We start from the raw sequence: 27,963 nt of genomic DNA on the forward strand, positions 1-27,963 counted from the left end.
CTGAGTTTTATTTTATTTTTAAAAAAATATATTTTGAAAATGTTTTCCTGAACAACATTTTTCCCGCTTACAAAGCAAACGAAACGATAACAATAACAAAACAGAAATTTTTAACAATAATAATAATAATAATACACAAGTAACAAAACCTCATACTCTATTGACCTATACTCAACTAAACCTCCTCCCCCCCCTCCCCCTGGGTTGCTGCTGCTGGTCATCTGTCTTCCCTCTAACGTTCCCCTAGGTAGTCGAGAAATGGCTGCCACCGCCTGGTGAACCCTTGAGCTGATCCTCTCAGGGCAAACTTTATCTGCTCCAGTTTAATAAACCCCGCCATATCGTTTACCCAGGCCTCCAGTCCGGGGGGTTTCGCCTCCTTCCACATGAGTAGGATCCTGCGCCGGGCTACGAGGGACGCAAAGGCCACGACATCGGCCTCTTTCGCCTCCTGCACTCCCGGCTCTTCTGCAACTCCAAATAGAGCTAACCCCCAGCTTGGTTTGACCCGGGCATTCACCACCTGCGAGGTCACTCCCGTCACTCCCTTCCAATATCCTACCAGTGCTGGGCACGCCCAAAACATATGTGCGTGGTTTGCCGGGCTCCCGCCACACCTCCCACATCTGTTCTCCACTCCAAAGAACCTGCTCAATCTTGCCCCCGTTATGTGTGCTCTATGTAGCACCTTAAATTGAATCAGGCTAAGCCTGGCGCATGAGGAAGAGGAGCTTACCCTGCTTAGGGCATCAGCCCACATACCCTCCTCTATCTCCTCCCCTAGTTCTTCTTCCCACTTTCCTTTTAGTTCGCCCACCGAATCCTCCCCCTCTTCCCTCATCTCTCTGTAAATCTCTGATACCTTGCCCTCTCCGACCCACACCCCTGAAAGCACCCTGTCCTGTATCCGCTGTGTCGGGAGCCGTGGAAATTCCCTCACCTGTTGTCTAGTAAACGCCCTCACCTGCATATATCTCAAGAAATTTCCCCGGGGTAACATACTTTTCCTCCAGTGCTCCCAAGCTCGCAAAAGTCCCATCTATGAATAAATCTCCCACCTTCCTAATTCCCAACTGGTACCAGCTCTGAAATCCTCCATCTATTCTTCCTGGGGCGAACCTATGGTTGTTCCTGATAGGGGACCCCACCAGGGCTCCCCGCACCCCTCTCTGTCGCCTCCACTGTCCCCATATGTTCAGTGTTGCCGTCACCACCGGGTTCGTGGTGTACTTTTTAGGTGAGAGCGGTAGCGGTGCCGTCACCAGCGCTTCTAGACTCGTCCCTTTACAGGACCTTCTCTCCAGCCTTTTCCACACCGCTCCCTCACCCTCCATCATCCATCTACGTATCATTGCCACATTGGCGGCCCAATAATAATCTCCCAAGTTCGGTAGTGCCAGTCCTCCTCTGTCCCTACTGCGCTGAAGGAACCCCCTCCTTACTCTCGGAACTTTCCCTGCCCACACAAAGCTCGTAATGCTCCTATCTATTTTATTAAAAAAGGTCCTGGTGATTAAAATAGGGAGACATTGAAATACAAATAAGAACCTCGGGAGGACCATCATCTTAATTGCTTGCACCCTGCCCGCCAGCGATAAAGGCTGCATGTCATACCTCTTAAAGTCCTCCTCCATTTGTTCTACCAGCCATGTCAGATTAAGTCTGTGCAAGGTTCCCCAGCTCCTAGCGATCTGAATCCCCAAGTATCGGAAGTTTCTTTCCACTTTCCTTAGCGGTAAGCCTTCTATCTCTCTACTCTAGTCCCCTGGATGTATCACAAATAATTCACTCTTCCCCATGTTTAACCTATACCCCGAAAATTCCCCGAACCTCCTCAAAATTCGCATAACCTCTATCATCCCCCCCGCTGGGTCCGACACGTATAACAATAGGTCATCTGCGTATAACGAGACTCGGTGTTCTTCTCCCCCTCTAGTCACCCCTCTCCATTTCCTGGAGTCTCTCAACGCCATGGCCAGAGGTTCAATTGCCAATGCAAACAATGGAGACAGCGGGCATCCCTGTCTTGTTCCCCTATATAATCGGAAATACTCCGATCTATGTCGACCTGTAACTACGCTTGCCGTTGGTGCCCCATAAAGTAGTCTAACCCAGCGAATAAACCCGTTCCAAACCCAAACCTCCTTAACACTTCCCATAAATACTCCCACTCCACCCTATCAAATGCCTTCTCTGCGTCCATTGCCGCCACTATCTCTGCCTCCCCCTCCACTGAGGGCATCATTATCACCCCTAATAGTCGTCGCACGTTAACATTCAATTGTCTCCCTTTTACGACCCCTGTCTGGTCTTCGTGCACCACCCCCGGACACAGTCCTCTATCCTCGATGCCAGCACCTTTTCCAGCAATTTGGCGTCCACGTTCAGTAGTGAAATAGGTCTATAGGACCCGCACTGCAACGGATCTTTGTCCCTCTTCAGAATTAGCGATATCGTCGCCTCCGACATCGTCGGGGGTAGAGTCCCCCCTTCCCTGGCCTCATTGAACGTCCTCGCCAACAACGGGGCCAACAAGTCCACATATTTTCTGTAGAATTCCACCGGGAACCCGTCCGGCCCCAGGGCCTTCCCTGCTTGCATGCTTCCCAGTCCCTTAATAACCTCGTCCACCTCAATCGGCGCCCCCAGGCCTGCCACCGCCTGCTCCTCCACTTTCGGGAACCTCAATTGGTCCAGGAACTGCCGCATCCCCTCCTCTCCCTCTGGGGGCTGAGACCTATACAGTTCCTCATAAAAGGTCTTAAACACCTCATTTATCTTTCCTGCCCTTCACACAGTGTCTCCCCTTTCATCCCTAATTCCTGCTATCTCCCTCGCTGCTGCCCTCTTTCGCAGTTGGTGCGCCAACAGGCGACTAGCCTTTTCTCCATATTCATACCTCCTCCCCTGTGCCTTCCTCCACAGTACCTCTGCCTTTCTGGTGGTCAGAAGGTCAAACTCGGTCTGGAGTCGTCTCCTCTCCCTGTACAGCTCCTCCTCCGGGGTCTCTGCAAATTCCCTGTCCACCCTTAAAATCTCCCCCAGTAATCTATCCCTTCCCTTGGCCTCTGTTTTCCTTTTGTGGGCCCCAATAGAAATCAGCTCTCCTCTGACCACCGCTTTTAGTGCTTCCCAGACCACTCCCACAGGGACCTCGCCGTCGTCATTGACCTCCAGGTATCTCTCAATACACCCCCTCACTCTTGCACACACTCCCTCATCCGCCATCAGTCCCACATCTAATCGCCAGAGTGTTCTCTGCTCCCTGTCCTCTCCTACTTCCAGGCCCACCCAATGTGGGGCATGGTCCGAAACCGCTATGGCTGAGTATTCAGCTTCTTCCACACTAGAGATCAACGACCTTCCTAAAACAAAAAAATCTATCCGGGAGTATACTTTATGGACGTGGGAGAAGAAGGAATACTCCCTGGCCCTGGGTCTAAGAAATCGCCATGGATCCACTCCCCCCATTTGGTCCATAAACCCCTTAAGTACCTTGGCCGCTGCCGGCCTTCTTCCGGTCCTTGAGCTGGATCTATCTAACCCCGGGTCCAGCACCGTATTGAAGTCCCCTCCTAAAATCAAATTTCCTGCCTCCAGGTCCTTAACCAACACGACCTCCATTCCCTCCAGCCTACCACTCACCATTACATATCTACCTCCACTATCTGCTACGATGTTCTTTGCTTCAAATGCTACCCGTTTCCCCACCAAAATGGCCAACCCTCTGTTCTTTGCGTCCAGTCCTGAGTGGAACACCTGTCCCACCCATCCTTTCCTTAGCCTAACTTGGTCCGCCACCTTTAGGTGCGTCTCTTGGAGCATAACCACGTCTGCCCTTAGTCCTTTCAAATGCGCGAGCACTCGGGCCCTTTTTATCGGTCCGTTCAGGCCTCTCACGTTCCACGTGATCAGCCTCACTAGGGGGCTACCTGCCCCCCTCCCGTGTCGACTAGCCATTACCTTCTCTAGGCCAGTCCCATATCCCGCCTCCGCGCTCCCGCTCGCTCCCCCAGCGTCGCACTCCGCCCCCGATCACCCACTCTTTAGCCATTTCCTTTTGGATTTCCGCAGCAGCAACCCAGTTGTCCCCTTCCCCCCCCCCACCACCCCCCACCCTCCCCGCTAGATCCCTATCTAGCTTGATTGCTCCCCCCATATCACTTCCGTAAGTCAGCTGACTTCAACTGACCCCGGCTACTCCTGCTCACTCCTCGACCCCCCCCGGTGTGAGGGAACTCCCATCCGCCTTGCGCCTATTTTCCCGCCTTATTCTTTCTGGCGCGGGAACATCCCTTTACCTGACCCGCCTCTTATGGCGCAGATCCCTTTCCCCTCCCCCTCCCCTTCCCTATTCTTCGACTATGTCCCGCCTTTCCCCCCTCACCGGCGCCCACATTTCCCCAGTGTCCCCCCCCTTCCCTGTTTACTTCTCGATTAACTTTCACCATCACATTAACAAAAACAATAACAATAACAACAATAACAATTCCCTGCAGCATCAGTCCCTCAGTTCCGGTCCAGTTTCTCTTCATTGATGAAGGACCATGCTTCCTCCGCCTTCTCGAAATAATAGTGTCTCTCCTGATACGTGACCCATAGTCTTGCCGGCTGCAGCATCCCAAACTTCACCTTCCTTTTGTGCAAAACCTCTTTGGCTCGGTTGAAGCTCGCCCTCCTTCTCGCCACCTCCGCACTCCAATCCTGGTATATCCTTACCACAGCATTCTCCCATCTGCTACTCCGCACCTTTTTAGCCCATCTCAGGACCTCTTCTCTGTCCTTAAGGCGGTAGAATCGCACGATTATCGCCCTCGGTAGTTCTCCCGCTTTTGGTCTTCTCGCCGGGATCCGATTTGCCCACTCCACCTCCATGGGGCCCGCAGGGGCCTCGGCACCCATCAGTGAGCTCAGCATCTTACTTGCGTACGCTCCACAGTCCACTCCTTCCACACCCTCCGGGAGACCTAGTATCCTAAGGTTCTTCCTTCGCGCTCCATTTTCAAGGGCCTCAATCCTGTCAGCACACTTTTTATGAAGTGCCTCGTGCGTCTGAGTCTTAACCGCCAGGCCCAGGACCTCGTCCTCAAGACCTGACACCTTCTGCTCCACCATGCGAAGCTCAGTCTCCTGGGTCTTTAAAGTCTCCTTAAGCCCCTCAATTGCCTGTAACATCGGGGTCAGTACCTCCTTCTTCAGCAGATCCACGCACCGTCTCACTACTTTATCCTGCTCAGGCCCCCATGTCGCCTGCGATTTCTCCGCCGCCATTTTGTTCTCCACTCCCTCTGACCTTGTGGTTGAAGATTCTTCGGGCTGCAGCCGCCGCCGCCGGTTTTTCCCTCCGTCGCTCGGGGGGGACTCCCTTCCCACGCACCTCACACCGGGTTTTTCGGCTGGCAAAGTCCCCGTTGGGGCTCTTAAAAGAGCCCGAAGATCCGTCAGAGCTGGAGCCGCCGAAACGTGCGGCTAGCTCATCCTCACCGCAACCAGAAGTCCCCAGCCTGAGTTTTATTTGTTGTAAAAATGTAAAATTGCTGTGTATATAAAGAATGTGCAATGAGGATAAATGTAGCAGCAAGAGAGACCTTCCAACTCTGATTAGCCTCAACATTTGAAACTGTATGAATAAGGAATTAAAGTAACTGTATGAAACAGTCCTATTGTATTCCTGTCTAAGGTAATGAGAGAAGATGGTGTCAGTAATTAAAGATCCAATTAAATGAAACTAGTGCCCAATTGGCCAATGGTCATGTTACAACAGGCCCAACGCTGACATGATGTAATGGTCACTTTGGGGATAAAAGTCGACGTTCCGAAGGTCTTCCTTGCTGGCCAAGTACTGAAAACTCTCGCGGCCGAGTTCCAAGGAAATTACTGTCAAAGAAGGAGCCAGGGAGGGTTACGCTTCTGCAGACTGATCACCTGCATGAAGTTGTAAACGTGTCTTCAAGTTGTTCAGTAAAACTTTTTCTTTTAATAAACTTTTTAAATTTAATTTCCAGAGAATTCTGCCTTTTCTTTAATTGGTTATAATTCTTGTCCGAACCAAAGCAAATTTATTAAATGGTCAATTGGGGATGGCTGAAATCTATTAAGGATCAGATAACATCAATCTTCAATTTAAAACTTTCACTTCTGTCGCACCTTTCACAACCACAGCATGTGCCAAAGTGTTTCTGAAGTGTCGTCACTGTTTTAGGAAACGCAGCAGCAAATTTCCACAAAGCAAGGTCCCACACACCGCAATGTGACAATGAGCAGATGATCTGATTTTGGTGATGTTGATTGATGGATAAATATTTGTCAGGACACCGGGGATAACTCCCCAACTCTTCTTCACAATAGTGGCTGTGGGAAATTTACAGAACCTGAGAGGGGCAGACTGGGCTTCAGTTGAACATCTTATTTGAAAGAAGCTCTGACAGTGCAGCACTCCCTCAGTGCTGACACAAGGAATATTGGATGTGATTTTTGTCCTCAGGTCCCTGGACTGGGACTTGATTAAATTGATTTGATTGGGACTTTATTGGGGATGGTTAGGAGGGGTTGGTTTGAGAGGGGCTGCAGTTTGTATCTGTTGTATGTTTGGGATTGAGGTGGCTATGGTTGTCAGGGTGGGGGGGGGGGGGGGGAGCAGGGCAACGGAATGGGGAATATATGATCCCCTGGGGGAGTTTAAGTGTTGTCAGGGTGTTGGGTTTTGGTTGCTCATCCGTAGCCTGTATGGGTTGGAAGGCGTAGTTTGTTTTTGTTCTTTGAGCATACACCGTGGGTGGGGGTTACCTTTGCTAGCTATAAAGTTTCAGCTCGTGGACGGAGTGAGGTGGGGAGAGGGGCTGCAGCTTGTTGTAATTAAAATATTTTTGAAAAAAAACTTTTCTTTAAGACCTCAAAACTGTGGACTCCTCAGTTCATGTGTGGGCTTCACTGCCTTTTGCTGAGAGATTTAAACATGAGGAACATCCCCGGCTCCTCCAGTCTTATAAGAACAAAGTAAATTACAGCACAGGAACAGGCTCTTCGGCCCTCCAAGCCTGCACTGACCATGCTGTCCATCTGAATTAAAACCCTTGTGCTTCCAGGGACCATATCCCCCTTCCCATCCTATTCATGTATTTTTTAAGATGTCACTATCGTATCTGCTTCCACTACCTCCCCCAGCAGCGAGTTCCAGGCTCCCACCACACTCTGTTCAAAATGCTTGCTTCGTCCCTCTCCTTTAAACCTTGCACCCCGCATCTTGAACCTATGCCACCGCGTAATTGACCCTTGCACCCTAGGAAAAAACTTCCATCCGCTCTGTCCATGCCCCTTATAATCGTGTAGACTTCTATCAGGTCGCCCCTTAACCTCCGTCGTTCCAGTGAGAACAAACTAAGTTTCTCCAACCTCTCATAGCTAATGTCCTCCATACCAGACAACATCCTGGTAAATCTTTTCTGTACCCTCTCCAAAGCTTCCACGTCCTTCTGGTAGAATTGATCATTATATTCCAAGTGCGGCTTAACTAAGGTTCTATAAAGCTGCAACATGACTTCACAATTTTTAAACTCAGTGCCCCGATCAATGAAGGCAAGCGTGCTGTCTGCTTTCTTGACTACCTTCTCCACCTGCATTGCCACTTTCAGTGACCTGTGTACGTGTACACCCAGATCCCTCTGCCTATCAATAGTCTTAAGAGTTCTGCCATTTACTGTATATTTCCCACCTGTATTAGACCTTCCAAAATGCATTCCCTCACATTTGTACAGAATAAACTCCATCTGCCATCTCTCCGCCCAAGTCTACAACTGATCTATATCCTGCTGTATCCTCTGACGGTCCTCATCGCTATCCGCAATTCCACCAACCATTTGTCATCCGCAAACTTACGAATCAAACCAGTTACGTTTTCCTCCAAATCATTTATACAATTACAAACACCAAAGGTCCCAGCACTGATCCCTGAGGAACGCCACTAGTCACAGCCTTCCATTCAGAAATGCACCCTTCCACTACTGCCCTCTGCCTTCTATGATGGAGCCATTTCTGTATCCATCTTGTCAGCTCACCTCTGGTCCCGTGCGACTTCACCTTCTGTCCCAATCTACCATGAGGTTCCTTGTCAAAGGCCTTACTGAAGCCCATGTAGACAACATACCCTCAGCAATCATCTTTGTCTTCCTCGAAAAACTCGATCAAGTTCGTGAGACATGACCTCCTCTTCACAAAACCATGATGCCTCCCACCAATACGTCCACTTATTTTCAAGTGGGAATAAATTGTATCCCAATGAATCCTCTCCAATAATTTCCCTATCACTGACGTATTGCAAACCGGCCTGTAATTACTTGGATTATCCTTGCTACCCTTCTTAAACAAAGGAACAACATTGGCTATTCTGCAATCCATTGGGATCTCCCCTCTAGCCAGTGAGGATACAAAGATTTATCTCAAGGCCCCAGCAATTTCCTCCCTTCCTCTCACAGTATTCTGGGTTAGATCCCATCAGATCCTAGGGACTTGTCTACCATCATGTTTTTCAAGACCCCAGTACCTCCTTTTTGAACTTAATATGACCCAAACTATTTACACACCATTCCCCAGACTCATCACCCACCAAGTCCTTCTCTTTGGTGAATACTGAAGCAAAGTACTCCACGCATAGATTTCCTCCCCTGTCCTTAAGTGGGTCAACCTTCTCCCTGGCTACCCCTTTGCTCTTTATATATGTATAATATATGGGGAGCATGGTAGCATAGTAGTTAGCACTATGGCTTCACAGCGCCAGGGTCCCAGATTCGATTCCCGCCTTGGATGACCGTCTGTGCGGAGTCTGCATGCTCTCCCTGTAACTGCGTGGGTTTCCTCCGGGTGCTCCGGTTTCCTCCCACAAGTCCCTAAAGATGTGCTGTTAGGTAATTTGGACAATCTGAATTCTCTCTCTGTGTACCCGAACAGGCGCGGAATGTGGTGACTGGGGGCTTTTCACAGTAACTTCATTGCAGTGTTAATGTAAGCCTACTTGTGACAATGAAGATTATTAAAATTAAAAAGCCTTGAGATTTTCCTTAATCCTGCTGGCCAATGACTTTTCATGACCCCTTTTAGCCCTCCAGACTCCTTGCTTAAGTTTCTTTCTACTTCCCTTGTATTCCACACTTGCTTCGTGTGCTCCCAATGTAGAGTGAGGGATATGCCGGCCTATAAGGTTAGGTTGTGATTGAATATTAAGCTGCTGATGGCCCACAGCACCTCATGGGTACCCTGTTTTTATCGAGATGTGTTCTGAATCTACCCCATTTAGCACAGTGATAGTGTCACACAGGACAATGGAGGGTATCCTCCGTATGAAGGTGGGACTTCGTCTCATAAGATCACAAGAATATTGATTTTCTATTCTTCTTGCCAAAGTGCACATGTGAAATACATCACATGGCTTGAGACCAGGACAAAGTTACACTTTAACGGTCTAATTACAGAGCAACTGCTGCAAATCCCATAAAGGTTGGATGAGCTAAGGTCTTGAAAATTAAGTTACACTTCAGTTCGAGGCACTGTTGTATGAAGAAAACAACTGTGAGGTTTCAAACCTTCAACCGTGTGACTTAAATTAGTTTAACCTTTAACTTGTAGTTTCTGGAAAGAAGCAGTCACTTTCTGTCACAGTATATAACCACCTTTGGTTTGTGAACAAAGAACAAAGAAATGTACAGCACAGGAACAGGCCCTTTGGCCCTCCAAGCCCGTGCCGACCATGCTGCCCGACTAAACTACAATCTTCTACACTTCCTGGGTCCGTATCCCTCTATGCCCATCCTATTCATGTATTTGTCAAGATGCCCCTTAAATGTCACTATCGTCCCTGCTTCCACCACCTCCTCCGGTAGCGAGTTCCAGGCACCCACTACCCTCTGCGTAAAAAACTTGCCTCGTACATCTCCTCTAAACCTTGCCCCTCACACCTTAAACCTATGCCCCCTAGTAATTGACCCCTCTACCCTGGGGAAAAGCCTCTGACTATCCACTCTGTCTATGCCCCTCATAATTTTGTAGACCTCTATCAGGTCTCCCCTCAACCTCCTTCGTTCCAGTGAGAACAAACCGAGTTTATTCAACCGCTCCTCATAGCTAATGCCCTCCATACCAGGCAACATTCTGGTAAATCTCTTCTGCACCCTCTCTAAAGCCTCCACATCCTTCTGGTAGTGTGGCGACCAGAATTGAACACTATACTCCAAGTGTGGCCTAACTAAGGTTCTATACAGCTGCAACATGACTTGCCAATTCTTATACTCAATGCCCCGGCCAATGAAGGCAAGCATGCCGTATGCCTTCTTGACTACCTTCTCCACCTGTGTTGCCCCTTTCAATGACCTGTGGACCTGTACTCCTAGATCTCTTTGACTTTCAATACTCTTGAGGGTTCTACCATTCACTGTATTCACTGAACTTAAAAGAGTTTAAGTTCTCCAGTCAGTTTTCATAGTTCTTTAGTTATTTTAACTCCTATTACTTACAAACATGTATTCATTGAATGTGTCATGCTGTAATTTGCTCTCTCAACATTTACACCCTGATCATCTTTATGCACTGAATTTATACACACGGATGATACATTTTAATCTGAAATGACTGTAATTTCTGTATTAGTTTAAGGCTATGTGTCAGTTTGTGCCCATTTCATTAACTGTGTTGCAAGCTTTTGAAGCCACTGCGAAAACATAAACAAGTAGTTTATTTTTCAAAACATACTAATAGGTGCCTGTCCCAGTGAGAACACCACAGGATTTCTATAAATCAATTCGACACTTGGGACAATGAGCCCAGTGATGAGTGTATTTCAGATATATTGTAATATAGGTATTTGGTGCAGTAAGGGTTAAAATCCTGGGTTAATGTTGTAACGATATGCAAGGAGTGTAAAGGGTTAACAAGATGATGTTCATGTATCTCAACACTAGATGGCACCAGAGAAGTCATATAAAAGGCGGTATCGCCAGGAATTCTGGGAGAAGGTTGAGAAGGTTAGTGAAAGGTCGAGGTAGTGTGTTAGCTGTATTAGAAAGATATAGATTTCTGTGCATAGATCTAATACTGTTGTTTTATTAGCTATTGTAAAGTGTGTACACTTAGTAAAGTGTGGGAACCATTTGAAGTAGTGTAAAGTAAACTAGTTTTGTTTCAAATACATAGTCTGATGTTCTTTGTCAACACTATGACTTTTAGTCATCGAGGAGGACTACACAAGGATCATCACAGTAGAGTGGGGGCTAAGCCGGGCCATGAGGTTGCAGATTGTGGCTGAATGTAATTCTGCTGCTGGTGATGGCCTGGGTGCCCAGTCTTGAGTTGCTAGATCTGTTTAAAGTCCATTCCATTTAGCACAGTGGTAGTGCCACACAACACAATGGAGAGTATATCCTCAATGTGAAGACGGGACTTTGTCTCCACAAGGACTGTGTGGTGGTCACTTCTACCGAGACTGTCATGGACAGATGCATCTGCAGCAGGCAGATTGGTGAGGATGAGGTCAAGTATGTGTTTCCCACTTGTTGGTTCCCTCACCACCTGCTGCAGTCCCAGTCTAGCAGCTATGACCCTTGGGGCCCAGCCAGCTCGGTCTGTGGTGGTATTACCAAGCCACTCTTGGTGATGGACATTGAAGTACCCCACCCAGAGCATATTCTGGTTTAGCACAGGGGCTGGTTTAGCACAGTGGGCTAAACAGCTGGCTTGTAATGCAGAACAAGGCAGCAGCACGGTTCAATTCCCGTAACAGCCTCCCCGAACAGGCGCTGGAATGTGGCGACTAGGGGCTTTTCACAGTAACTTCATTGAAGCCTACTTGTGACAATAAGTGATTTTCATTTCATTTCATTTTTCATTATCTCATGTTTTTCCATTAACACCATGTTTCAAGCCATTTGAAGAGGACAAACCTTTCTTCCTTGTGCGTCAAGGCCGATGATATTCAGCTCCCAAGAATCATAATCTAATAATAATCTTGATAATTGTCACAAGGAGGCTTACATTAACACTGCAATGAAGTTGCTGAGAAAATCCCCGAATCGCCTCACTCCGGCATCTGTTTGGGTACACAGAGGGAGAATTCAGAATGTCCAATTCACCTAACAGCACACTTTTCGGGACTTGTGGGATGAAACCGGAGCATCCGAAGGAAAGCCGCGCAGCCACAGGGAGAACGTGCAGACTCTGCACAGTGACCAATTAAGTGACTCTGTCACATCTTGACATTTTGTCTGTAAATTCTCCCCCTCTAATATCCTGTAAAAGGAGTTTACCAAAACCATCTCTATCATTGCAAGATAGAAATTCAGAACAGATTATTCTAGTAACTATGGAACACTGCAAAGGATGTCAATGTCTTTAAGAGAGAGAGAGACCTGGGCCAACCTTTCCGGAGTCTGCACCCTCCCTGGATTCACTTCCTTTCCCTTCAGTTGTGCAAGTCACCAATGTCCTCCCAGACTAAGAGAAAAGGAAAGGGGGAGAAAAGATGTTGCACAGAGGAGGAAGTTTTAGGCTGAAACCTGGTTGTTTGTTCCCTTCCCCCATCTGGACCAATAGGACGGAGGGGTGGGCCTGGAGGACTAAATCAGGCGGCTGGTCCTCCAGCCAATCAGAGTGAATGAGGGGCGAGACGTTTCGCCATTGTTTATTCCCAGCCGCCATCCTCCGTTCGCTGAATAAAGATGGCGATCGTTAACCTGGGCCTGGTACCGGGTGGGAGAAGCCCCGCAGCTGCGAACCAGGAAGTTGCCAATTATTAAATTGCTTTTGCGGAACTGTTTCCAAAGTCTCCCACCCACCTCGCCGCTGTCCTTCGATATGTCCGGGACGAACAGGCCCAATGTGCATGATCCAAACAATTCGACAACAGCGCTTGCACACTCGTGTCCCAGCCCAGAAGCAGTGATGCGCGTGTCCAAGGGAGAGATGAAGCTGCGCATGTGCAGGTATTAGCCCACCCCTGATCTTTCTGCTGAGGTCTTGACCAGTGGGAAAAGTTGGAGGTCCAGAAGGACTCTGGTCCTCCAGCCAATCAGCGTGGACGTTGTGCGAATGCGAATGTGTCACAGAAACTGAAACATCCTCCTGTCTCCAACATCTGTGAGTAAAACACTTTCTTTTCTCCCCCTTTCCATTTATTTTCTCATTCTGACCTTTAATTGGTGACTTGCAGCAACTGAAGGGAAAGGAAGTGAATCCAGGGAGGGTGCAGACTCTGCAAAGCTTGGCCCAGGTCTCTCTCTCTCTTAAAGAATTTGACATCCTTTGCTCCCTCAGCTTGACACGTTTATTTGTTGGGCTAAAAGGATGATCTCTTTGCTAATGTTCAATGATTTCCCCAGGAGATAGAATAGAACAGAACCATTGAATACCATTGAATTCCTACAGTGCAGAAGGAGGTCATTTGGCCCATCGAGTGTGCACGGACCCAATGAAGAGCACCCTACCTAAACCTACCCCCCCCCCCCCCCGCCCTATCTCCCTAAACCCAGAACCTACCGAGGGGACAGTAAATCAATATTGGACGGAGATATGTCCAGTGTTATATTGTACAAATTAGATATTTATGGTTGTGTAATAAAATATATTTATTATTTTGTCTTGTAATATAGTACTGTAGCTGCGTTATATATTTCCAGTTATAGAGTAATTGAAGAAGTCCATTGCACACCTCGATTCGATGCCAACTCTGTCAAGCAATTCTGTCAGTCTCGAGTGGGCCCCATTCTGCAACCTTGTATCGACCATCCAATTTAATTGGGAAATTATTGATCGTCTTTGCTTGACTACCCTTATAGGCAACAACTTCAGAGTCGTGATCAATAACAATCCCCTGTATCTCAAGCAGCTGAAACAATTCTATACATTAATCATTTTAGTCCAGTAATATAGACATATATCTGTCTGGCTAGCCTGCGCAAAGATTTTCGGGTCTCTGTGTCCAGGATAGGAAGCAGGGATCTGTCAATCAGCCTGAATCAGCACCCTCAAGAGAACTGGAAGGGTGAATATTAGATACAGGAGAGTGAGAATGGAGGGAGTGTGTGTGGGATGGTGATTTGTGAGAGAGGAAAGAATCTTCAGCAGAAACTAGAATTGTCTGTTCTAAATTTCTATCCTGTACTGACAGTGAATTAATTTTGAAAACTCCTTTTACAGGATATTAGACGAGAATTTCCAAACACAAATATCACCTCCTGACAGTGTCACTCAATTAATCGGGAACGGAATATTTGAACCTAGAAGGAAGAATATTTGTCAGTTCTGCCTGTCTCAAAAGATTTGTGTGTTTGGAAAAGCACTGAGTCACAGGAACCCAAGTGAGAGTGTTCGAGTGCACTGACTGTGGAAAGAGCTTTAACCAGTTACACAGTGTGAAAAATCACCGCACCATTCACAGTTGAGAGAGACCGTACCCATGTTTTGTTTGAGACTTCAACTGATTGTCTAACCTGGTGAGGCATCAGGGCACCCGAACATGGAGAAACAGTGGAAATGTGGGGATTGCGGGAAGGGATTCAGATCCCCATCTGTGCTGGAAATTCATCGACACAGTCACACTGGTGAGAGGCCGTTCGCCTGCTCCAGATGTGGGAAGGGATTTAAATCCCTTTCTAACCTGGAAATGCATCAACGTGTTCACACTGGGGAGAGGCCGTTCACCTGCTCCACATGTGGGAAAGGATTCAGTACATCTTCCAATCTGCAGACACATCAGCGAGTTCACACTGGGGAGAGGCCATTCATCTGCTCTCAGTGTGGGCAAAGATTCAGTGTTTCATTCACCCTCCGGAAACACCAGCGAGTTCACACGGGGGAGAGGCCATTCGCCTGTTCAGAGTGTGGGAAGGGATTCACTCAGTCATCCAGCCTGCTGAGACACCATCGACTTCACACTGGAGACCGTTCATATGTTCTCAGTGTGGTAAAGGATTCACTGATTCATCTAACCTGCTCACACACCAACAATTTCACACTGGGGAAAGGCTCTGAGTGTGGGAAGAGTTTCACTCTGGTGTCTGACCTGCGGACACATCAGCGAATCCACACTGGGGAGAAGCCTTTTAGCTGCTTTGAATGTGGGAAGCAATTCCTTGATTCATCCCACTTGCTGAGGCACCAGCGAGTTCACACTGGGGAAGAGACCATTCACCTGCTCTGAATGTGGGAAGGGCTTCACTCAGTTATCCCACCTGCTGTCACACCAGCGAGTTCACAAGTGATGACAGGGGTTGAATTCTGCTGTTCATCACATCTAGGACTGCAACTTGTTCATTCTGATAGTTGGCGACAAGTCAGAAATGTTGGCTCCATGATTTATTTAACATCCCCTTGAGAGAGCAGATGGGTTCTCTGCTTGACAACGCATTCATAAGACGGCACCTCTGACAGTGCAGCACTCCCTCGGTGATGGCACTCAGACAATTGGTTTTGATTTTTCTCCTCGGGTCCCCGGACTGGGATTTGAACCCACAACCTTCTGACACCGAGGTCAGAGAGCGACCCACTGAGCCACGGCTGACACTATAGACATACAGAGTTAGGAAGGGAAGGTTACTCTTTAAAACCCCCACCCTTTTCCTCCAGTGCCTAAATCTCATAATAAACACCCCAGCATAAATAATATGTATTTGACTGACAAATGTGATGTGTTCTAAGATTGTTATATTGTACAGCTGTTTTTAATTTTGATTAAAATGGAGGAATTAAGGGGGAGTCACGTGACCTTCTCTGAATTTTGCTGCTATCAAACCTGAAGTGGCCTGATTGGTTCATGATTAAAGGGAACCTCAGGTTATTTGACTGGGACGACTGTGTCGATAAGCGGAAAGGCTGCTCTGCTGAAAGTGGTTCAACTTTTGGTTTCCAATGTCCCAGGAAGGTGTTGAGAATATTAGAATTTGAAAATGGTGGGCAGCACGGTGGCGCAGTGGTTAGCCCTGCTGCCTCACGGCGCCGAGGTACCAGGTTCCATCCTGGCTCTGGGCCACTGTCCGTGTGGAGTTTGCACATTCTCCCCGTGTTTGCGTGGGTTTCACCCCCACAGCCCAAAGATGTGCAGGGTAGGTGGATTGAACACGCGACATTGCCCCTTAATTTGAAAAAATTAATTGGGTACTCTAAATTTATGTTAAAAAAAAGAATTTGAAAATGGCTTTACTTTAATTGTATATTTAATTTCAAGATTGAAGTTTGGAGTCTAAATGATATCTAATCAGCAGGTCTACATGGATATAAGGCCCACCTATAAGAACTAGGATCAGGAGTAGGCCATCTGGCCCCTCGAACCAGCTCTGCTATTCAATGAGATTATGCCTGATCTTTTTGTGGACTCAGCTCCACTTAAACTAATCCTCTCAACTCTGGAATCAACCTAGCGAATCTCCTCTGCACACCCTCCAATGCCAGTCCATCCTTTCTCAAGTAAGGAGACCAAAACTGTACACAGTACTCCAGGTGTGGCCTCACCAGCACCCTCTTCAGCTGCAACATAACCTCTCTGCTTTTAAACTCCATCCCTCTATAAAGGCCAAAATTCCATTTGTGTTCTGAATTAATTGCTGCAGCTAGAAACCAATGTTTTGCGATTCATGCACGAGGACACCCAGGCCTCTCTGCCCAGCAGCATGCTGCAATATTTTACCATTTAATAATAGTCCATTTTGCTGTTATTCCTACAAACTGGATGACCTCACATTTATCAACATTGTACTCCACGTGCCAGATCCTTGCCCACTCACTTAAACTATCTATATCCCTCTGCAGACTTTCAGTGTCCTCTGCACACTTGGCTCCAGCAAGTGTCATCTGCAAACTTTAACACACTACACTTGATCCCGAACTCCAAATCATCTATGGGCAGCACGGTAGCATAGTGGTTAGCACAATTGCTTCACAGGGTCCCAGGTTTGATTCCCGGCTTGGGTCACTGTGCCGAGCCTGCACATTCTCCCTGTGTGTGTGTGGGTTTACTCCAGGTGCACTGGTTTCCTCCCACAGTCCAAAGTTGTGCAGGTTAGGTGGCTTGGCCATGCTAAATTGCCCTTATTGTCCAATATTGCCCTTAGTGTTGGGTGGGGTTATTGGATAATGGGGATAGGGTGGAGATGTGGGCCTGGGTAAGGTGCTCTTTCTAAGAGCTGGTGCAGACTCAATGGGGTGAATGGCCTCCTTCTCTACTGTACATTCTATGATAAATTGTGAACAATTGCAGACCCAACATTGATCCCTGAGAGACACCACTACCCACTGATCGCCAACCAGAAAAACACCCATTTATCCCCACTCTCTGCATTCTGTCAATTAACCACTCCTCTATCCATGCTAATACATTACCTGTAACGCAATGCATTTTTATTTTATGCAGCAGCCTTTTGTGCGGCACCTTAAGATTAGGCTACTGAGTTGGATGATCAGCCATGATCGTGATAAATGGCGGAGAAGGCTTGAAGGACCAAAAGTCGTCCTCCTGCTCCTATCTTATTTATATCCATGTACCTTGTTGAATGCCTTCTGGAAATCCACACCCACTGGTCCCTTGTTGTCCACCACACTCATAATGTCCTCAAAGAATTCCACTAAATTAGTCAAACATGACCTGCCTTTCATGAACCTACGCTGCGTCTGCCCAATGGGACAATTTCTATCCAGATGCCTCGCTATTTCTTTCTTAATGACATATTCAAGCATTTTCCCCACTGCAGAAGTTAAACTAACCAGCCGATAGTTACCCGTCTTTTATCTACCTCCTTTTTTAAACAGTGGCATCACATTTGCTGTTTTCCAATCTGCCGAAACCGCCCCAGTGACCAGCGTATTTTGGTAAATTACCATGAGCTCATTTGCTATTTCCCCGCCACCTCTTTTAGTACCCTGGGATGCATTCCATCAGGGCCAGGAGACTTGTCTACCTTTAGCCCCATTAGCTTACCCAATACGACCTCTTCAGTGATAATGATCGATTCCAAGTCCTCACCTGCCATCGCCTCCTTGCCATCAATCATTGGTGTGTCATTTGTTTTTTCCACTGTGGAAACTGACACAAAATACATGTTCAATGCCTCAGCCATGTCCTCATTTCCCATTGTTATATCCCCCTTCTCATCCTCTAAAAGACCAATGCTTACCCTAGCTACTCTTTTTTGTTTTCTATATTTGTAGAAACGTTGCTGTCTGTTTTTATATTCTGAGCTGATTTACTCTCCTAATCTATCTTACTTTTCTTTATAGCTTTTTTCGTGGATTTCTGTTGACCGTTAAAGATTTCCCAATCCGCTAGTTTCCCACTAATCTTTACCACTTTGTATGCCTTTTCTTTCAATTTGATACCCTCCTTTATTTCCTTAAATATCCATGGCTGATTTTCCTTTTTCCTACAGCCCTTCCGTTTCACTGGTATATATTTTTTCTGAGCACTGTGAAAAATCTCTTAGAAAGTCCTCCACTGTTCCTCAAATGTCCCACCACAAAGTCTTTGCTCCCAATCTACCTTAGCCAACTCCTCCCTCATCCCATTGTAGTTTCCTTTGTTTCAGCATAAAACACTGGTTTTTGACTTTACCTTCTCATACTCCATCTGTATTTTAAATTCAACCATACTATGATCGCTCCTTCCGAGAGGATCGCTAACTATGAGATCATTAATCAATCCTGTCTCATTACACAGGACCAGATCTAGGATACCTTGCTCTCTCATAGATTCCATTACATACTGTTCAAGAAAACTATCGCGGATACATTCGGTGAACTCCTCCTCAAGGCTGCCCCGGCCGACTGGTTTGACCAATCGACATGTAGATTAAAATCCCCCATGATAATTGTCGTCCCATTTTTACATGCATTGGTTATTTCTTTGTTTATTGCCCATCCCACTGGGATGTTATTATTTGGTGGCCTATAGACTACGCCTATCAGTGAACGTTTCTCCTTACTATTCGCCTTACTCCTTACTATGGGCGGCATGGTGGCACAGTGGTTAGCACTATTGCTTCACAGCACCAGCGTCCCAGGTTCAATTCCCGCTTGGGAATTGTGCGGAGTCTGCACGTTCTCTCTGTGGTCTGCATATGTTTCCTCCGGATGCTCCTGTTTCCTCCCACAAGTTCCAAAAGACGTGCCGTTGGGTGAATTGGACATTCTGAATTCTCCCTCTGTGTACCCGAACAGGCGCCAGTGTGCGGCGACTAGGGAATTTTCACAGTAACTTTGTTGCGGTGTTAATGTAAGCCTACTTGTGACAATAATAAAGATTATTTTCTAATTTCTATCCAAATGGATTCAACCTTTTTCTCTATATCATCTCTCACTGCCACCCTGATGCCAGCCTTACATATCAGAGCTACACCTTACCTTTGTGTCTGTCCTTCCGAATAGTCTGATACACCTGGATATTTAACTCCCAGTCATGAGCATTTTGCAACCGTGTCTCTGTAATGGCCACTAAATCAGATTCATTTGCGATGATCTGTGCCGTCAACACATTTGTCTTGTTTTGAATGCTTGTTATACCTTATTTTTGAGGCACCTCCCATTAATAACATCTGAGTTCTTCCCTTTATCTTTTGTCATACCGTTCGATGTAGTTGAACCCACCTTCCCATGTGCTAACCTGCTGCTTTGCTTTCCATTAACCATTTACTTCCCGTTTCCCCTACCCGCCCCACTAGCTAGTTTAAAGTCCTTGTGACCTCCCTATTTATCTTTTCCACGTGGACACTGGTCCCAGACCGGTTCTGGTGGAGACCGTCCCAATGGTACAGACCTCCTGTCCCAATACTGATGCCAGTGCCCCATGAAATGAAACCGCTCTTTCCCGAACCACTCCTTCAGTGTTTACTTCCCTAATTTTCTAATCCCTATGCCAATTTGCACATGGCTCAGATAGTGATCCAGGGATTATGACCCTTGAGGACTTGTTTTAATTTAGTTCCTAGTGCCTGATATTCCCCCAACAGGTCCTCTTTCCCAGTCTTGCCTATGTTGTTTGTCCCAACGTGGACCACAACAACTGGATCCACCCCCTCCTTCTCCAATATCCTTTCAAGCTGGTTATTGATGTCCCTCACCCTAGCACCGGTCAGGCAACATACCATGTGGGGCTCTCAATCCTGCTTTCAAAGGATGCTTTCTATCCCGTAATTATAGAATTCCCTACAACTACCACTTGTCTTTATGCTGCCCCTACTTGAATGGTATGTGCTTTGTAACTCCATAATTAATCTATTCTGTCACTCCCTTTACTTGGCCCTTTATTATATCACTATGGTATGTGTGGTTTGAAGAATTATTGAATTAAACTCGACCAAGTACTTTGTATGCTTAAGTAACTAGACAGGCGGCATGGTGGTACAGTGGTTAGCACTGCTGCCTCACGGCGCTGAAGACCCGGGACCAATTCTGACCCCGTGTCACTGCCTGTGTGGAGTTTGCACATTCTCCCCATGTCTGCGTGGGTTTCATCCCCACAACCCAAAGATGTGAAGGTTAGGTGGATTGGCCATGCTAAATTGCCCCTTAATTGGACAAAAATAATCGGGTACTCTAAATTTAAAAAAACAACTAACCAGTGAACCCTTGATTTCTGCTTAATACACAGGGGTGAGTGTGTCTGAGAAGTATCCAATTGAAAAAACATTTCCATAATTTTCATTGCTACAGCGAGATATATTGTTTTGACAGTGACAGCTAGGTTGTGGAATTAATTGGATAGATCTTCCATAGACCTGGCACAGACATGATAGCCAAGTAACTTCCATCTATGCTGCCTCATTCTATAATACAGTGAATTATTTTTATTTTTATTTTGTCACAGGGTGTGGGAATCTCTGGCCAGGCCAGTTTTTTAAATTGTCAATCCCTAATTGCCCTTGAGAAGATGCTGTCAAGCTACCTTCTTGAACCACTGCAGTGTATGTGGTGAAGGTACAAGCTCAGACTGTTAGGATGGGAGTGCCAGGATTTTGACCCAGCGACAGGGAAGGAACATGGTGTGTGGCTTGGAGTTAAATTGCAAGTCCAATGTGTTTCCCGCCCTTGTCCTTCTACCTGAGGAAGGAGCAGTGCTCCAAAAGCTAGTGATTTGAAACAAACGTGTTTAGCCTGGTGTTGTGAGACTTCTTACTGTGCTCACCCCAGTCCAACACCGGCATCTCCACATCTTGTCCTTCCAGGTAGTGGAGGTGGTGACTTTGGGAGGTGCTTTGAAAAAATATTCAGTTTCAAGGAATAAGGAGAGGACCAGTTATTCTGATATTGAATGCAGCGAGACTCATTACTTTACGGTGAAGGGGAGCCGAGGGAAACCTTTAAAAGTTCAATGTTCTCTCTTAGGAGAGCAGCCATTTAAACCACATTGGTAAATAGAAGATAGCAGAATTATTTCAATTAGGTAACATTTTCTACTCCCGTTTTGGGGTTTCAATGGTGCTGTTATTACCCAGCATCCCCGGCGTATGTGAATGTGCCCTATTCAGCCCACTGGAGCCCTATGCGCAGGCGCAGTGCGAGGCTTTATCGACAGCATGCGTAGTGTCACTTTGCTCGGAACCCTGCGGATGCAGTAGATAGATTTTTCGGTAGGTGAGAGTCGGTGTGGCAGAGGGAGGAATGGAGACGGAGTCCGGGTGGGGAGGGAGCAGAGGCTTTATAAAATACTCGCTCAGGCTGCAAGACCCGGAAGAAACCTGCAGATCCCGTACTTTCTACGCCAGGGCTTTGTTCCCGGGAACAGGCCCGAGTTAGCGCACGCCATCTTGTTTCGGTGGGCAGCAATGCGCACGCGCGGATTTGCGGGTAGAGTGGGCGGGGCTTCAGGGGGCCAGCGACCCGGATGATGACAACGCTCAAAACGAAACGGCTGGAAAGAGACAGCTGGAGAACATTCCACTGCCCAGATTGGCCTTTCACTGCCTTTATTGGTTGGCCTTTGGCTTCCCGGATTGGTTGCCCAGAAGGTTCAAATTAAAGCAAAATACTGCAGATGTTGGTAATAGGACATAGAACATACAGTGCAGAAGGAGGCCATTCGGCCCATCGAGTCTGCACTGACCCACTTAAACCCTCACTTCCACCCTGTCCCCGTACCCCAATGACCCCTCCTAACCTTTTTTAGTCACTAAGGGCAACTTATCATTGCCAATCCACCTAACCTGAACGTCTTTGGACGGTCGGAGGAAACCCATGCAGATACGGGGAGAACGTGCAGACTCTGCACAGTGAACCAGCAGGGAATTGAACCTGGGACCCTGGCGCTGTGAAGCCACAGTGCTATCCACTTGTGCTACTGTGCTGCCCTAATGTGAAATAAAAACATAAAATGCTGGATAAACTCAGCAGGGCTGGCATCATCTGTGGAGAGAAACAGTTAATGTTTTGGATCTAAATAATAGCCACAGGGAATGGGGAACAAAGATTGGGGAAAGTAGATTGTGAGCGCGCAGGAGCAGTTGGAGTGAGCGGGGGAGCACTTCTGAAGAGAGGAACCTCTGAGTGAGAAGGGGAGGGGGTTTGAAGGGCTTCTGAGTGAGTGGTGAGGAAGTTTGATGAGAGGGACTTCTGACTGTGCAAAGGTGGTTAGGGAGGTAGGCTTCAGGGGAGTGGAGCTAGACAGAGGTTTAGTGTTTATATGTTGGGTACCAGCATGGAGTGTCTGGGAACGGCATGAGGTCCGATGGAGCTGTTTGCACACTGTTGGCAGGTAGAATAGGCAAAGTGTAAGTCAAATATTTATATCTGGAATGTTACAAGAGTATATTTTTGTTTTTGGACAACTCTTTGGCCTCCTCCACCATGTAAATGGTATCCACTTGGCACCCCTAAAACGCACATGGCTCCAGTTTCCACAATCCTTCCACAGTCCAGTCTCAAGAGATTTTTCCCATTTCCCCCTGTCAACGGTTTCGTCATTAAGACCTCCCACCATCTACCCCACCTCGCAAGGCAGTGGCAGGCATTCAAGCAGTAAAGAAGGCAAATGGTATGTTGGTCTTCATAGCGAGAGGATTCGAGTGTAGAAATAGAGATGTTTTACTGCAATTGTATACGGCATTGGTGAGCCCACACTTGGAGTATTGTGTGCAGTTTTGGTATCCTTATCTGAGGAAGGATGTTCTTGCTATGGAGGGAGAGCAGCGGAGGTTTACCAGGCCGATTCCTGGGATGGCGGGATTTTCATATGAGTAGAGAATAAGTCAGTTAGGATTATATTAATTGGAGTTTAGAAGAGTGAGAGGGGATCTCATAGAAACTTAGAAAATTCTAACAGGATTAGACAGGATAGATTCAGAATGTTCCCGATGGTGGGGGAGACCGAACTAGGGTTTATAATTTGAGGATAAGGGGTAAACCTTTTAGGACTGAGATGAGAAATTTCTTCACCCAGGCAGTGGTGAATCTGTGGAATTCGCTACTACAGAAAATAGTTGAGGCCAAAACGTTGTGAAATTTTGAGAAAAGAATGAGATAGAGCTCTTGGGGCGGAAGGGATATGGGTGGGGGGGTGGGGGGGGGGGTGGGAGGGAAGGTGGGATCAGGGTATTGAACTTGATGATCAGCCATGATGATAATGAAGGGTTGAGCAGGCTTTAAGGGCCGAATGGCTTCCTCCTGCATCTATTTTCTATGTTTCTCCATTGGAGTTTGTCACTCCAGGTGCTGGATAAATAGGTATTAGTGTGAATACGCACACAAGCAGCAGAGTTTGGTGTGACCTTATGTGGAGTTGAATCTGAGAGGCTGGCAAGGGGAACATTAGAGTAGTTAAGGTTTGAGGTGACAAAGGAATGAATGAATTTCAGCAGCTGATGAGATGAGGCAGCAGCAAATCGGGACAATGTTACTGAGGTGGAAATAGACAATGTTAGTGCTGTGTAGTCAGTAACTCAATTTGGGATGAAATTTGACAACCAGATTATGAACAGACTGGTTCAGCCTCAGAGTTGCAATCGAGAGAATAACTAGGGAGTGGGGTTTGTAACAGAAACGGAAGTTGATTGCTTTCCTCTTCCCAATGTTTAAATGGAGGGCATTTCTGCTTATCCAGTACTGAGTCAGACAATTCGGGAAGTTTTCTGACTTGGAGGGACACTTGGAGATGATAGCATTCACATAATCTCCAGGTGAAGGGTTTTGGATGTAACATGAAAGCTCTGGTCGAGTTTAAGATATATAAAATCCACTCCCTCAAGTCTTCCCCCTCCCTGGGGCAGCACGGTGGCACAATGGTTAGCATTGCTGCCTCACGGCGCTGAGGTCCCAGACTCAATTCCGGCTCTGGGTCACCGTCCATGTGGAGTTTGCACGTTCTCCCCGTGTTTGTGTGGGTTTCGCCCCCACCACCCAAAAATCTGCAGGGTAGGTGGATTGGCCACGCTAAATTGCCCCTTAATTGGAAAAAATGAATTGGGTACTCTAAATTTATATTTTAAAAAAGTCTTCCCCCTCCCACTCCCCCCCCCCCCCCCCCCCCCCACCCCAGAGTCTTGTCTCGGCCCAGACCAGGTGGCAGCTTCCCTTCCCTGAGGACATTAGTGAACCAGTTGTGTTTTTATAACAATCCACCAGTTTTCGTGGTCACCTTTCCTAGTGCCGGCCCCACAAATGACCAGATTCATTCAGCTCAATTTCACAACCTGCCTTTCTGTTTTTGTGGGTTCTCTCTCACTCCCTTTTTTTCTGTTTTAAATCCATTTGACAGGGTGTTCGAAGGGGAGGATTTGCAGTCGGGAAACTTGAACTCACATCAGGATCTGACAGAGTCGCCCAATTCATCGTAAAGTCAGTATCATCAGATTTTTAACATGGAAGGAAAAAGCACCGTTAACAATGGGGAGAAACCGTACACGTGCTCTGAGTGTGGACAAGGCTACAGGCGATTTTCTGGCCTGTTGAAACACAAGCACATTCACACTGGAGAGAGACCATATAAATGTGGAGATTGTGGGAAGGTATTCAGATACCCATCTGAACTGCAAGCTCATCGGCGCAATCACACTGGGGAGAGGCAGTTCAACTGTCCCGTGTGTGGGAAGGGATTCACTCAGTCATCCACTCTGGTGACACATCAGCGAATTCACACTGGGGAGAGGCCATTTATCTGCTCTGAATGTGGAAAGCGATTCACTCATTCATACAACCTGCTGAACCACCAGAGAGTTCACAGCCGGGAGAGGCCGTTCCTCTGCTCCGACTGTGGGATGGGATTCACTCATTCATCCAACCTGCTGACACACCAGCGGGTTCACACTGGGGAGAAGCCGTTCACCTGCTCCGAGTGTGCAAAAAGATTCACTCGTTTATCCAACCTGCGGAAACACCAACGCAGTCACACTGCGGAGAAACCGTTCACCTGCTCCGAGTGTGGGGAAGGATTCACTCATTTATCCAAACTGCGGAAACACCAGCGCAGTCACACTGATAACCTGTTTAAACACTCACCTCCAGGGAGTGTTGTAGAGGTTCGGGAGAACTGATATCCCATCCACGTGTTCACACTGACAAGCGACCGTTCAGGTGCTCTCATACGGGACTGGGTTCAGGCGATCACCTCAACTCACCAGTGTGCTGATGCTGGAGCGAGGCTGTTCACCTCCTCAGTGTGTGGGAAGGGATTGATTGTTTGTCCAGCCTGTTAATACATCAGCGAGTTCACATGTAATTACTGTGATTGGATTCTGCAGTGGATAACATCCAGGACGCAATTGTGTTCATTGGGTCTGTTTCTGCTGATGCTAATATACTCCTGCTCAATTAGGGGTTAATATTCTGGATAAAGGATAAATAAATCAGCTTTATGTTAAATGTAGTGTGACATGTCTTTTTAATGTCTCCAACATAAGTTTGAAGTGCTGTCCCTCTCCTGTCTCCTCCATCTTCACCTCCAGGTGTGAGGAGCTCGTGGTGCTTCTTTGTCACTGAGACTGAGACAATCGATCAGCTGCCTCCCTCCCTCCCACTAACCCACCGGCTCAAACTGTCTCGAAACGTCATCCTTCCCTGAGCCTTGACCTCCCACCTTTCTTTAGATTTTCTCCTATCTCTCCTCTTGCCCTCTGAGCTCACCTTGTCCACGAGACCCACCTCCTGCTCCCTTGACCGTATCCTCACTAAGTTACTGAGCAGACATGTTCCCCATGTGAGCTGATTGTTTTCACTGTTCCCTCACTTCCTATCTCACTCTGCAAACTGCTAACATCACCCTCTCCATGAAGAACCAGCCCTTGATCCCACCCTCTCCAACCTCCCCATCTTCAACCTCCCTTTCCTCTCCAAAATCATTAAATGTCTTGGAAATTGGAGTCCGAGAGAAAGCGTGCATCAAAAAACAACAGCAAAAGTTTCCACAAACTTATAAAAAGGAAAAGAGCAACTGGATTGAGCAAGTAAGACAGAGCATTCACTAAGTCACCCGACCTGCTGATCCACCAGCGAGTTCACACTGGGGTGAGACCATTTACCTGCTGAGTGTGGGAAGGGATTCACTACTGCAATCCAATTGATGAGACACCAGGGAGAGGCCGTTAACCTGCTCTGAGTGTGGGAAGGGATTCGCTCATTTACCCATTGTGTTGAGACACAATGACACCCAAACCAATGAGAGACCCTTTAAATGCTCTGACTGTGGGAATGGGTTTGAAAGTTCTTCGGTACTGATGGAACATCAGTGCACTCACACCAGGAAGTAGCCCTGTGGGAAGGGTTTGTGGGAAGGGATTCACTCGGTCATCCGATCTATTGAAACACCAGTGAATTTTGAGGATACGGGGTGAACCACTGAGGACTGAGATTAGGAGAAAGTTCTTCACACCAGCGAATTCACAAATGATGACAGGGGTTGGACTCTGCTGTTATTGCTGCTGTTAATCACATCCAGGACTGAACCATGTTCATTCTGACACTTGGTGAAGTGGGAGGGTTGGAGGGTTTCTCTCTGCTGGACTGGCCGGTCTCACAACTTTGCTTCCAGTGGGCTGATGCTCTTTGAGACTGAGAGTATTAGGTAACCAAAGGTAGTTTTAAGGGATTTATTTTTGTATGGATAAACATTAGAAAAAAGTTATAGTTTTGTGCCTCGAAGGGAGCTGTAGTTAGATGTTAAAGGCTGTCTGCGTGGGGGTTAGCTTCATCCTGAGATACTGTTGTGTTTAGATAGCTCCACATAAAGGAAATATAATTGATTAACAACTAGAGAGGCCCTGTAAAGTAGCAAACAGCTTTCTTTTGTTCTTTAGTTTATAGCTGAAAGCTAGCAGTAGTTGCAGGCAGTTGGAATCAGATCACAGAGCAGTGAACAGCTCCCAACTCTGCTCGGAGAAGCTGGAGAGAGAAACCAACTCTCTCAGCTTTGCTATAAGAAAAGCTGTACATTGGAGTAATGTGCAGGAAAGATTCAGAGGAAACTCAGGGATAGCTGGGTCTGAAAACCTGGAATGAGAACAGGATTCTGTTCAAGAATCAGACAAAGCTGAGAAGGAATTGGTTAGTGAAAATACAAGACAAACGTTTCCTAAAAATAATCCTCACTGTTAAAATGTGTTAATACCGTCTATGAACAAATTGCAAAGTATTGGTTGGATATCAGAATTTGAGTAACAGTGAAAGTCAATGAAAGCAGTGAAATCATAAATGGGTTGATCCAAAATCCTGGCCCGGATGTACTGCTAAAAATAGAGTCAAAAGGCCCCTTTGGAAAAGTTGGACTGGATTTTGGAATGTGGATCACTAAGTAAAGGTATTCTTATAAGGGAATATTTTTAAAAGTATTTTGGGAGTGGAGTTTGGAAACTCTTATATGACAGTCATCTGGGGGGATTCTCAGGAGAAATCCGGAAACAGTAACTTTGTGCCAATGAGATCCTTGGGGCTTCAAATGTATTTTGTCATCCATGTGAGTCTGAAAACTTGTGTGTATTGGTGAAGCGGAAGGAGGTGTAAAGGAGGATTGTATTATAA

The 27,963-nt window shown here is 46.9% G+C and overlaps 1 protein-coding gene across 1 annotated transcript in view; it reads left to right on the forward strand.

Annotated features, from left to right (window-relative positions):
* The first annotated feature begins 21,523 nt into the window (after positions 1 to 21,523).
* Positions 21,524 to 27,963, forward strand: part of LOC140417986 (uncharacterized) — a 61,265-nt gene continuing 54,825 nt past the window's right edge. The window contains exons 1-2 of the mRNA XM_072501417.1: positions 21,524 to 21,590; positions 24,710 to 25,469. Coding sequence (XP_072357518.1) covers positions 24,813 to 25,469 — 657 coding nt within the window. The 5' untranslated portion in view covers positions 21,524 to 21,590; positions 24,710 to 24,812. The remainder of the gene's footprint in view (positions 21,591 to 24,709; positions 25,470 to 27,963) is intronic.

Source organism: Scyliorhinus torazame, chromosome 5 (genome assembly GCF_047496885.1).
Source record: "Scyliorhinus torazame isolate Kashiwa2021f chromosome 5, sScyTor2.1, whole genome shotgun sequence".
Lineage (NCBI taxonomy): Eukaryota > Metazoa > Chordata > Chondrichthyes > Carcharhiniformes > Scyliorhinidae > Scyliorhinus > Scyliorhinus torazame.